This window comes from Solanum stenotomum, chromosome 5, assembly GCF_019186545.1.
Source record: "Solanum stenotomum isolate F172 chromosome 5, ASM1918654v1, whole genome shotgun sequence".
NCBI classification, from domain to species: Eukaryota; Viridiplantae; Streptophyta; class Magnoliopsida; order Solanales; family Solanaceae; genus Solanum; species Solanum stenotomum.
This window is the reverse complement of record NC_064286.1, coordinates 49640715-49654456: the sequence shown is the minus strand read 5'-3', so window position 1 is coordinate 49654456 and position 13742 is coordinate 49640715. Positions and strand designations below refer to the sequence as shown.

Genomic DNA, 13742 nt, shown 5'->3' with positions numbered 1-13742 from the left:
CCCCCAAAATAAATTTTAAGTTTGTTTTTAAAAAATATTTTCAACTTCAAATTTTTGTTTTTCACCCCTACTCTCGACCCTTCCCCCGCCAGCCCCCTTACCACCCCCCTCCCCCCCAAAAAAATTAACTTCGTTTTTAAATAATATTTTCAATTTCAAAAATTATTTTCAACTCTAGTAAAAATAAAAGATGTTTCTCAAAAACGTTTTTCATTCATAAATCAAACACTTAAAAAATTTTTCGGAAAATATTTTGTACTCACCAACCAAACATGAGAAAATAAGTCAAAATGTGATTCGGGGGACTATATGTGGAGCAATTCAGCATAAATTGATATCAATACCTGAGAAAAACATTTTCCTTCCTACCAAATACACCATAAAGATCAACAGGCCAATATATTGACTAAGGCCTTTTTTTTTTTTAGTTAAATTTTCAGTTTCATTGATATAAAGAAAGAGTTACATCATTGTGCCTAATGGCCAAGTCCAAACAGCCGAAGTATTAATAAAGCAAGTAGTAAAGAAAGGGCCTATTTCGGACATTGTCCTTGTATTTCTCCCAGCTCATCACTTTCCATTAGCTTAGGTTTCCTAATTGCCTCCTTTTCATCATCTCCTCGATTCCGCCCACCTGCAATGCTCCCGCCGTGGTTGAACCACCATCTGCTCTGGATTGCATTCTTGCTCTCAGCTGACAATAGTAAGAATACTTTTCATCTCTCTCTCTTTTGCTTCTGAACTCCTTGTTCTGACATCTTCCCCTTAGGAGGTCACAACATGATCTTTTATTGTCCAGGCTAGGTGTCTTGAATATCTTCAATACATCCAGCTTGAGGGGTAGTATTAAAGATAGTGATTAGTTAAGTGGTTAATTAATTGTAGCTAAGTCATTAATGTTCAATTAGTTACAGTTAGTTACATATAGTTAGTTACAAAGTAGTTTGTTAGTGATGTCAACAACCTGTATATATATGTGCTTCATACCATTCATTGTATTCAGTTTTCCCATAATGAAATAGTAGAAGCTTCCAATTCTCTCTTCCTCTGATTTCAATAGCGGCTTAAGTCACTGTGATAAAAAATCTTGAAGTCTATTTGCAACATGGATCTGGTAAGCAACCTATTACAAATTTTGAAGAATTGCTTGCTGCAACAGCTTACAAGAAGTTACTTCAATACTAATGAAATTGATGATTAGAGAGTATAGAATTGATGAATTGACAAATTCTGAAATTTCTGTTCTCCAGCGATTAACATAGGTTTTGCAACTTTGATAATTATGATTTCAATTTTGGTATATTAAGATAGGTAAGTTTAGTGTATTGTATGAATATCATTGTATTTATGACATTGGAGAATTAAATCTAACCCTAGGCTTGAATTGACATCAAGATTTGAGTGAGTTCTTGGGTTAAGCCTGAAAGATTTTTTCTTTTGGTGCGTAAACTTCAATACTTGTGAAATTTGATGATATGACTTCTTGAATGTCGATATATTGCTAGTTATGAATTTGAATTTTGAGTCTTGAGATTAAGGCGTTTGTGTGTCCATGAACTATTCGGGTCCTTGTCTTCTGTCTCTGTTTTTATTCTACTTCTCCTTTTCTTTTATTGATGCAGTACAAAATTATAGTTTTCCTTTATATTATTACTAGTAGTGTTGCAGTGTTCTCCAGTTGAAAATTCCTTCAGTTTCTTGTAAGTTACTACTGTATGTTGTCGCAATTTATGGATGCATTTATCAAATAAGATATCCCTTTGTTTATGAATAACTTCTTAAAATTCTATTGGTTAAACTTGACCTTAGCTTCATATGTATCTTTTTATGTTGAAGTTTAACTTCTTTTTTTTTTTTTCTCTTTTCTCTTGCCTGCTGACAGACGAGAGTGAAAAAACAGAAACAGCATAGGAAAGCTTTGAAGTTTTATACAGCTTGTTTTGGGTTTAGAGAGCCGTTTCAAATCCTCTGTGATGGAACATTGGTGCATTATCTTGTTGGTAATGGCATAACACCTAATACTGCATTGGAAAATAGTCTTGGCGCCACAGTTGAACTTTTTACAACCAGGTTTATTTCAACAGCTCCATTTTTCTCTTTTCAACAGCTCCATTTGTCTCTTTTCTGCTATGGTCTTTGCATGATCCAACTTTGTTTGCACAAAAGCTACATATGTTTGGATTTTAAACTGTTTGGTCACTTCCTGTCTCCTCTTTCCTTCAGATGCATTCTTTCGGAGTTGAAGAACCATGGGAGTCCCGAAGCACTGGAAGCAGCTAAAAATCTTTGTACTGATGCACGGTTAGCCATTTATTCTCTTCTTCTTGCTGGCTTCTCTCAAGAGCAGGATGTGTGTTGCTTCAGTTCTCAGGACATTCTTTTGAGTTATGCCACATCTTACTCTATTGCAGATGCGGCCATGAGACACAGAAAAGTGCTGAAGATTGCATAACTGAAGTAATTGGGCAGAACAATTCTCAAAACTTTTTTGTTGCTACTCAAGATGGTGATTTGCGTGGAAGTCTTCGAAAGGTATTTGAACTTACTTTCCTCGATTATAATGTCCTATATGTATTGTAATATCGTCATATCACTTACTAAAACATGTGAACTGGAAAATCCCATATTTTAGGATGTCTTATCAGAAAAATCTTCGGCAACTACTTAGTGTAATAGTGTTGCATCCATTTCAAAATGCAAAACTCGCAATCTCTGACTTTTGTCAGTAGTCAAAAGATTTTTAACTATCTAAGTGGGAAGTGGTAAAAACAAGAGATCTTTGTGGGAAGTGGTAAAAACAAGAGATCTTTGTGCATCTACAGGACTATATTGTGGCATGTGGGACTAAGATGATAAAACTGTAAAATATTTCTGTAGATTTTATGTACTCGCGAGGGAGTGACCAGAATCTATGTTGTATCTGTAACTCTTATAGCTTGTTTGTAAGATTAACAGTCAAAATTGCTTATTTTTTTCCCAAGTGTGTATTTTAGAGGTTTGAGGTGTTTTACCATACTTTTAGGAAAAAAAATTAAGTGCTTTTAAGTAGTAGTAAAAGCTGAAAACAGTAGCTTTTTCCCAAAAGCACTTCTGAAACCATGACCAAGCACTAATTGCTGTTCTAATATTGACAGAAGTGCTTTTCAATTTGATTAACTAAAGCACAAACTGCTACTCCAAAAATTACTTTTCCAAAAAGCACTTATCACAAAAAGCACTTCTCATAATAAGGATATTTGAAAAGCTTGGGCAAACAGGTATTACTTTAAAATGAACCTGAAAGACCTCCAACATTTAGGAGAACAATTTATTATGTATATGCCAACTGGCTTTTCTCCTGTTTTTTCTGACCTTTGTTTCCCCTTTCCTGAACCGGGTAGATACCTCGTGTGCCCCTAATATCTGCTCTGGGGAAGAAATTATTTCTCGGAAAACCTTCATCATCTCAACGTCAGTTTGCCAAATCTTCTGAAGAAGAACGTCTTCATATAACTGACCTGGAGGCTCAGATTATCAATACAAATGTTGAGAGCAAGGATAAAGTTCGCAAGAGAAAGAGAGCTAAGGTTAGGGTTCATAATATATTCTTATTTTCCCTTGCACAACTTAAAATTTAACTTGTTGCTTCTCTCATTCTATTAGCTTGTGTGCAAATTGTGATCCTTAAGCTCTGAACCAAAGGCTTTTTCTTTCTCTACGCTAGATGGCTGGACATATATTCAAAATAAGAGGTTATATTTTTTTGTAGAAGTGTGATATTATTTCTTATAAGTAAGTATACTTCTGCATTTAACGGTTGCTGTGTGCATATCCCTCTCTTAATTGAGTTGAAAAAGATTGAGTGACGGAAATGAATGTATTATGTTGTAAGTGAATTGTTTTGCCTGTTGTTCCTCTAAATTGATCAAGTTGGACCATATTTACTTATATAATATATGTTTCATGGATGTTATTGCCATAATGCATGTTTAGCTGGACACGTTCCTGAATGACTCTATGGTTTATGCCTTCCCTTTTACAGGGTCCAAATCCACTTTCAGTACTCAAGAAGAAAAAGAAGCCCGTGGTTACAAATGATAAGAAGTTGAATAATGATGAGGGAAGTGTGAAAAGGAAGAGGATAAGGAGGAGAAGGAAGACGTCACAGAAAGTTGTTGAAGGCATCCACCAGTAAAAGGACAAGAGGGAAAAAGGGTTGCTTTTCTTGATTCTCTATGGTACTTGCGAAGTTTTTTTTGGACTTTTTGTTGGTGAAAACTGAAAAACCATAGATTAGATGGTTGGTTGACTTGCTTTGTAGGTTCTGTCGATTACAAGCAACCAAAAGAGACTGAAAAATTAAACTGGGGATCAACTAGTTCATCAAATTGAAAGATTGTTAATGGCTTCACTTAGATACAACATTATCTGTTGGATTTTTGTCTGTCTGTGTTGCTAGATTCTCGCTAATTAAGCAAGGCATATTTAGGAAATGCTTATGGCTTTAATTAATTTAGTTTAAGGCCTTCAAAGCAAATGCTAATCATGAAAAATAAATACTATATCATTAATATAAATTAACACATTATAATAAGTTAGTTAATGAAGTACTTGTAGTTATTTGTACGAAAATAACATCACACATAATGAGATTTGAAGAATAGAGTGTATACAAATCGTAAGGTAAAAATATTATATCCGATAGATTCCTAACTCAAGGAAAAAATAGTTCAAAACAATATGGAAAAATAAATATAGACTTTGAAGGAGTTAGAACAAAATATTATAAAAAGTATGACAGAATTTTGTACAATACAACAAAATAGTACGATAAATACAATACAAGAAACAACAATTAAAAACCAGATGAGTGATCCTATGACTGCTAATAAGCGGTATGATGCTCTATTATACCTACTAATTTTCTATCTTAATTTGTGTCTTCCGTAACCTTTTATCTATTGAAGATGAGTTATTATTGGAAATTATTTGTTTTGCACCAAAAACAAATTTTAGTACAAATACTCATTGAAGAATTTGTTTTGTACCACAAATATTATGCTACGTATATTTTAAAATACGCATATCATGCATAGACTACATTAATATAAACATTTCACCATTCCGCTCATATAATAGTTATGAGTAGCTTATAATGCATATTTAAAAACTCATGTGTTAATTACTAACAAATAAATTGTTATGTAAATGTAATTGCTATGCAATGAATAATAATACATGATATATTACGAGGAACTTTCGCATATAGTCACTCAAAAAAAGCCTAATTATGCTCCCTAGCTATAGTTTGCTAATTACTATTCGTAGCTATATGTTATAGGGAGGAGAGTGGTGAGCAGGATTGGGAGAGGGAGGAGAGAGGCGAGCCAGAGAGGGAAGAGAGTGGGAGAAAGGTGAATTGTATACGTATATCAGTTAGATAATTGTATATTATACATATGTATTTGTATATTCTGGAGAGAGAGATTGGGAGAGGGAGGAGAGAGGCGAGCGAGATTGGGAGAAGGAGGAGAGAGGCGAGCGAGATTAGGAGAGGGAGGAGATATGCGAGCGAGAGAGGATAATAATTTGTATAATTTGCATCTCGTTTGTATAATTCACAGGTACGTTTGTATAATTGAGTAATATAAAGTTTGAACTTATACAAATATAATAAAACTCGAAATAACAAATTGATACAAACATAAACATATGAACTTTAAACAATTATACAAAATATATATCATACAAATTACATTATATAAATTATTGTATAATGTAATTTGTATAATATAAATTACATTTTATAAACATGGGTTCAAGGTTTGTTGAATGCGGTTTTAAGTAGAAGTATTCATGGGATGGGATTCCCTATAGAGGTGTAAAACCGAATCTTATGGTTTCGATATATCCATCTCATAATTATGACCGTGTGAATTAGAGATTAGTCTTGAATAGAGGAAGAGCATGAGATTTGACTTAGACGTTTGTAAGAGTAGTCATATACTTTAGAGGGAGCTAATGAACTGTAGTAATAAGAAAAGAGAGCATAGTTAAGAAATGTGGCTAAGATGAAAAGCTACCAGTCATACCACTCAAGTCATAGTATTCATATTCTTACCCAATGTCTGCATACCCTTGTATTATGTCATGGCATGTAATCTTTGAAATATTATGTGAGCATCGTGTTAAGTGTGCTCGAGTCCAGTTTAATAAATCAACTCCGCCTGTGTTAGTAGGCAAGTTTAAAAGTCAGAGATAGTAAGAGTAACTCCTTTTCATTCTCAGTCCAACCGTCATTTGAGGACGAATGATCCCAAGGGGAGATATTGTAACACCGTGAAAATTTCTAAATTAAGATTTGAATTATACAAAATGTAATTTATATTATACAAAAAGATTGAATGTATCTAATGACAAAACTAAAAACCACAAGAAATCATCGTCATATACAAATACAAATCAAACAAAGAATTGTTAATTGTGAATTATACAAATGTGGTGAATTATACATATACAAATGTGGCTAATTATACAAACTAGAAGTCAGCCCACATAATTAATGGTTAATGTTAGTTGCGAGTGGTAATTATAGCAAATTATAGCTATGATGAGTAATTAAGTAGTATAAGTTTGCTTAACCGCGTAATGTTTCCTACTTTATATGACTTTTGACAAGCTATAATGTATGACAGTGTATACTTCCCACGACTTTTGATTATTTTTTAAGTAAATAAAACAATGCTATATTTATTGTAAACTAATATTTTTATTGTATATATTTAAAACTAGCCCTATTAAATTTATAGGGCTTAATTACCGTTTAATTCACTATCGATGATTTATGCAAACATCTTTTTGTGGCCATCACACACAAAACAATAGATCTCCTTCTAACATTTGCATGCAATTATTTACAAAATGTTAGATCGTGATCTTACATACACTCCTAAGTTTTCAATTTGTTGAAAATGGATTCCATACGTCTAAAAGTATATATCATAAAATGAGGATCATTTACTAAAATAGTTATTCTAGGAACAATATGACGAAAATTTGACGTTTACTAATACAATATATGATTCAATAAATAATAACATTGTTAGAAAATGCAACTTTAATTACCCTCATTATGATCAAATAGCTATACAAAATTTTGTTTGGATTCTTGAACACGCAAAGTATTCGAACAAGTTCACACTAATTATTTAAATAAAAATATGTGGATTTAAATAAAGATCCAACTTTATTTGAAATGAATAATTATGGAACGTCGAAATATCTATTGTTTGGCGTTCTTGAGAAATAAAAACTGGAAGCTTAAGATTCAAACGAGAACAATCGATGGTCGAGGTGTGTGTTTTGATAAATAGTACATGTATAGTTTAGGTATGAAACTCGAAAAATTTGAGTGAATTTGTTTTTGGACCTTAACAACAAACTGTTAGAATGTATGTGTCCGCCAGTGATCACTGAACCAGGTCCCCTACAGAATAATAGTGCAGAAAATAAATAACTCAAAGTAAATCAAACACAAAGATTTTACGTGGAAACCTCCTTACTCAAGTGAGATGAAAACCACGACCTGTACTCACAAGATTTCAACCCAAACTTCATTTCACTCAAAACAGAGCAAACTTTCAGATTACAAATTCTTGTAACCTAGAATTAAACTCTTAATCCCTTCCCCCTTACAATAACAATTCTACTACAAAGGAAACTAAGCAATAACTCTATTGCCCACTAAATCAACTAACTATAGTTGATCTAGACTTCAAGAACCCAACACGGCTAACTCTAGCCATCGACTACAAATCTCAAAGATAGAAACATAAACAAGCAGAGACTCTGTTGCACCCAAACATCAACTAACTCTAGTTGACACTCCTAGGCAACTCTACCCAAGAGAACATCAAAACAATGATGTAAATAGGCTTAACTAAAACATAGATGATTCGACTAACTAACTCTAGTTTATACGACTTAAACTAAAGACTTAGACAAGCACCAGATCCACTATCATTTGGGGCGTAAGCTTTGAGCATAAAGACGTAAGCTCGGGGGGTAAAAACATACTCCCTGGGCGTAATTTTTTTTTTTGAACCTTTTTCGCCCTATATCACATTTTTTATTATTGGTATATTGATATTTCACAAATAGTAATTATAATACTTTTTTCTTCATTATTGTCTATTAGTATCCATCTCAAATAAAAATCATAATACTTTTTGTATATATACTATAGCTTATTTATTAAATTTATTTGTAAAATCATTAAAAGTTTTACTATTGCTTATTTTCTTAAGTAATAAAATTATAAAATTGAATATACATGAGATTACGCCCCATAGATCCATGAGACTTATGCCCTGTATCTCGGGGCTTACGCTTCACCCTGTACTGTCTAAAACGTCTCGCCTCACGCCCCACCATTTAAAACGTTGGTGAATTTTATGGCCTATTTATGGATGCTCCCAATTCACCAATTTTTTTATACCTTTCTCTAAGTCTTTTACTTCTCTCATCAAACTACTCATGCAAAATCCTATTGAGCACAAACAGATGTTGATATGGCAGGTGACCTTTATAACAGGAAATCAACACTGGATATTTGTTAACTTTTTCAGAGGGAGCTATATCATGGCAGTCGAAGTTGCAGAAGTGTGTTGCACTATTTACAACTGAAGCTGAGTATATTGCGGCTACTGAAGCCGGCAAGGAGATGATATGGCTAAAGCGATTTCTTTCTGAGCTTGGTTTGCATCAGATGGAGTATATTGTCTATTGTGACAGCCAGAGTGCAATAGACTTGAGCAAGAACTCCATGTACCATGCAAGGACAAAACACATCGACGTCAGATATCATTGGATTCGTGAGCAAGTGGAGAGTGAATCACTTCACGTTAAAAAGATTGACACAAGTGAAAATCCTGCGGATATGTTGACTAAGGTGATACCGAAAGACAAGTTCGAGTTATGCAAAGAACTTGTGGGTATGAGCTCTTTCTAAAGAAATTGAGATACCTCCTTCTGGTAAATGGGACTGGAGGGGGAGATTTGTGGAGTCCATCCCATAATTTTTGGTCAACTTTTGCTACTCAATTGCTACAAGTAATTGTTAAAAAGGATAAATGATAAGAGTTGAAAATAAAAGATTTGGTGGTTGGCAAATTGGTAAGATTTGCAACCCTTTGGACTTTGCTATATTTGCCTATGTCATTAGTGACATAGGCATGATTTTCTCCTTCTATAAATAGAGCATTCTTGCTCATTTGTAGAACACACCAACTTAGAGAGAAAAAAAATCATTTTGAGAGCAAAGTGAGGTATTCCATAAACTATATAAGAAAAATAATATGTGAAAGAAATAAAATGTGAGTGATATTTTAATAAGGTGGAATCAAAAGAGTGTTATTCCTTTTGAGTGTGTAGTACTCACTTTGAGTATTGTATTCGTGACTACACGGTGTAAAATTCCTTACTATAATGATATCAGTTGCTCCTCTTGGCCCGTGGTTTTTCCCTTATTTAGAAGGGTTTTCACGTAAAATTCTTTGTATCATTATTTTCTCATTTTATTTCCATTATTTTGACCATATATATTTTTATGTTAGTCTACGTTTTCCCAAGAAATATATCAATTGAAAGTCAACTAAGCGACTAGTCGTAGACATTAAAATTTTATGGACTCTGCATTCAATTTGAGTTGGGATTCTACAAAATGTGTTCAATTTCAATTAGGATTCTTGGAGTCTACTTAATATTAAACCCTAGTTATTTAGAAAAGAAAAGAAAATAAAGGGAGGGAGAAACTACCTGTGCAGAGCGTCGTGGAACCAAGCTAATTGGCGTCAAGGTAAGAGGCTTAACTCTATGTCCATAAAAAATAAATTCTAGTGTATTATAGTGATGAATTGTGATAGGAGTGGCGACAATTCTGACAACCATCATTAATTGGATAAGAATGAATTAGATGATTAGAGGGCCGTATATAATTAATGAATTGATAATTCTGAAATTTTAATTCTCCAGCGATTAACATAGGTCTTTCTTGCAACTTTGATAATTATCGCATTATGATTTCTTAAAATTTTAATGAATTGAACTTGCCCTTAGCTATGTATTGCTTATCTTTTTATGTTGAAGTTTTAACTTTTTTCTCTTTTATCTTGCCTGGTGACAGATGAGAGTGAAAAAACAGAAGCGGCATAGGAGAGCTGTAACGTTTTACAAAGCTTGTTTTGGGTTTAGAGAGCCGTTTAAAATCTTCTGTGATGGAACATTTGTGAATTATGTTGTTGGTAATCGCATAACACCTGATACTGCATTGGAAAATATTCTTGGCGCCACAGTTAAACTTTTTGTAACCAGGTTTATTTCAACAGCTCTTTTCTTCTGCTATGGTGATCTAACTTTGTTTGCACACAAGCTAAATATGTTTCGATTTTAAACTGTTTGGTTACTTCCTGTCTCCTCTTTGCTTGCAGATGCGTTCTTGCGGAGTTGAAGAGCCTTGGGAAATCTGAAGCACTGAATGCAGCTAAAAACCTTTGTACTGCACGGTTAGCGATTTATTCTCTTCTTCTTGCTGGCTGGCTCTCTCAAGAGCAGGATGTGTGTTGCTTCAGTTCTCAGGATATTCTTTTGAGTTATGCCACATCTTACTCTATTGCAGATGCGGCCATGAGAGGCGGAAAAGTGCTGAAGATTGCATAACTGAAGTTATTGGGGAGAACAATTCTGAACACTTTTTTGTTGCTACTCAAGATGCTGATTTGCGAAGAAGTCTTCAAAAGGTATTTGGACTTACTAAACTCGATTTATATATGTATTGTAATATCAGTCATATCACTTACTAAAACATGTGAACTGGAAAAATCCCATATTATATTCTAGGATGTCTTGTCAGAAAAATTAGTGTTGCATCCATTTCAAAATGCTAAGTGAGAAGTGGTAAAAACAAGAGATCTTTGTGGGAAGTTGTAAAAACAAGAGATGTTTGTGCATCTACAGGACTATATTATGGTTCACTAGTTGACCTTAGCATGTGGGACTAAGATGATAAAACTGTAAAATATTTCTGTCTCCTTCTGGGGGTAAGATTAACAGTTCCACACTGTTTGGCAATTTGAATGGTATTTTATGTACTCGCGAGGGATTGACCAGAATCTATTTTGTATCTCTAACTCTTATAGCTTCTCGGGAGTCAAAATTGCTGATTTTTTTCCCAAGTGNTGATAAAACTGTAAAATATTTCTGTCTCCTTCTGGGGGTAAGATTAACAGTTCCACACTGTTTGGCAATTTGAATGGTATTTTATGTACTCGCGAGGGATTGACCAGAATCTATTTTGTATCTCTAACTCTTATAGCTTGTTTGGACAAGCTTCTCGGGAGTCAAAATTGCTGATTTTTTTCCTAAGTGCGTATTTTAGAGGGTTGAGGTGTTTTACCATACTTTTAGGGAAAAAATTAAGTGCTTTTAAGTAGCAGTAGAAGCTGAAAACAGTAGTAGCTTTTTCCCAAAAGCACTTGTGAAACCACAGCCAAGCATAAATTGCTGTTCTAATATTGACAAAAGTTCTTTTCAATTTGATTAACTAAAGTACAAACTGCTTACTTTTTCGAATAGCACTTCTCAAAATAAGGATATTTCAAATGCTTAGGCAAACAGGTGTTACTTTATAATGGACCTGAAAGACCTCCAACATTTAGGAGAATAATTTATTATGTATATGCCAACTGCCTTTTCTCCTGTTTTTTCTGACCTTTGTGAACCGGGCAGATACCTGGTGTACCCGTAATTTTTGCTCTGAGGAATGCATTATTTCTCGAACAACCTTCATCATTTCAACGTCAGTTTGCCAAATCTGCTGAAGAAGAACGTCTTCATATGACTGACCTGGAGTACAATATGCTTAGACAAATGAAAAAGAGGAGATTGTCCGATGACAAACAAGGGGATTCTTCCGTTGCATCAGAGGAAAGGATAATTGATGTTTCACAGGCTCAGATTAGCAATACAAATGTTAAGAGGAATGGAAGTGATGTCAAGGATAAAGTTCGCTTCAAGAGAAAGAAAGCTAAGGTTAGGGTTCATATATATTCTTATTTTCCCTTGCACAACTAAAAATTTAACTTGTTGCTTCTCTCATTCTATTAAAATACTGTTGTTTAGGAACAAATTCTCCACTTTCATGTGAAACATTTCATGAATGATTGTTAGGATACAAAAGTTACTCCGAAAGTTGCTTGATTCATAAAGAATGATTTTTCTTCATCTAGATTGATAAGTATCTTTTTATTTTAGCTTGTGTGCAAATTGTGATTCTTAAGCTCTGAACCAAAGGCTTTTTCTTTCTCTAAGCTAGATGGCTGGACATATATTCGAAATAAGAGGTTATATATTTTTTTGTATAAGTGTGATATTATTTCTTATAAGTATACTTCTGCATTTAACGGTTGCTGTGTGCATATCCCTCTCTTAACTTTGAGTTGAAAAAGATTGAGTGACGGAGATGAATATATTATGTTGTAAGTGAATTGTTTGCCCTGTTGTTCCTCTAAATTGATCAAGTCGGACCATATTTACTTATATAATATATGTTTCATGGATGTTATTGCATGCCATAATGCATGTTTAGCTGAACACGTTCCTGAATGACTCTATGGTGTATGCCTTCCCTTGTACAGGGTCCAAATCCACTCTCAGTACTCAAGAAGAAAAAGAAGTCTGTGGATACAAATGATAAGAAGGTAAATACAGATGAGGGAACTGTGAAAAGGAAGAGGAAAAGGAAGAGAAGGAAGACGTCACACAAAGATGTTGTTGTTGAAGGCATCCACCAGTAAATCTTTTGCCTGACTGGCTTAATGATGATCTATTAAGTTATAAGTGAAATGCTGATGCTGATGCTGCATCGTAATGAGATAATTTTCTCTAGAGCACCATATAAATTATTTCGCGAAAGCGCCAAAATACAATGTAGAAATTGTTAATTGCTTTAGAGTTTACATGATCTACTGTTTTTCTCTTAGAACTTCCAAGAATTGACAATGGTTGATTTTAAATGCATCAAGAGTTTCTTTATTCTCAACTAAATACATTGCTTGTGTTGGTCTACACTGGTATATTTATTCGGCAACTCTGCCCACCAAAGCTGAGGCAACAATTAGAAAATCACCTAGTGTTTGCCATCTACTGCTTTTTATCTTATGACTTCCAAAAATTGACTACGGTTGATTAATTACTTGGGAGTGTTGTTTCTTCAACTAAATCCATTTCTTGTGTTGGTCTACGTATGATATTTACGAGTTTGTTCCCACCAACATATGTACCAGACAACTCTGCCCACCAAAGCTTAGGCAAATGAGAGTATATAACCGTGTGTTGTTTCCACTCAATGAGATTTGAACCCGAGATCTAAGAATTGTCACTTTTGCAGGAGGAATTTTGATCAATGGATAACTATCAAGCATAGTACAATTTTCCAGGGAAACACTATATTTCTCAAAGTGTCTACTTGAGAGGCAACAAATATTATCAGGAGAATAAAGGGTGTATTGCAATTGTGATCAATTTTGGATTTTGTATGACTTTTTGCCCTTATAGTAATAGTGATGAAAGTTGAAAGATGATATTTAGTTGGAATTACATTACTGTTTTACCTTTGTATACTTCTAAAGCAAAAACACGCATCAACGGAAAGATTTTTAATCTTATTTTCAAAACTCAAATACGAGATGTCTAGTTAAAGGTGGAAT

General features: G+C 33.9%; 1 protein-coding gene across 1 annotated transcript in view; it reads left to right on the top strand.

Moving 5' to 3' along the window:
• Positions 1–12830, top strand: part of LOC125864111 (uncharacterized) — a 14246-nt gene extending 1416 nt beyond the window's left edge. Inside the window, exons 3-14 of the mRNA XM_049544041.1 lie at positions 1883–2070; positions 2224–2301; positions 2412–2532; positions 3381–3566; positions 4022–4170; positions 5321–5361; positions 8607–8929; positions 10163–10350; positions 10467–10541; positions 10655–10775; positions 11764–12066; positions 12672–12830. Coding sequence (XP_049399998.1) covers positions 1883–2070; positions 2224–2301; positions 2412–2532; positions 3381–3566; positions 4022–4170; positions 5321–5361; positions 8607–8929; positions 10163–10350; positions 10467–10541; positions 10655–10775; positions 11764–12066; positions 12672–12830 — 1932 coding nt within the window. The remainder of the gene's footprint in view (positions 1–1882; positions 2071–2223; positions 2302–2411; positions 2533–3380; positions 3567–4021; positions 4171–5320; positions 5362–8606; positions 8930–10162; positions 10351–10466; positions 10542–10654; positions 10776–11763; positions 12067–12671) is intronic.
• The last annotated feature ends 912 nt before the right edge of the window (positions 12831–13742 follow it).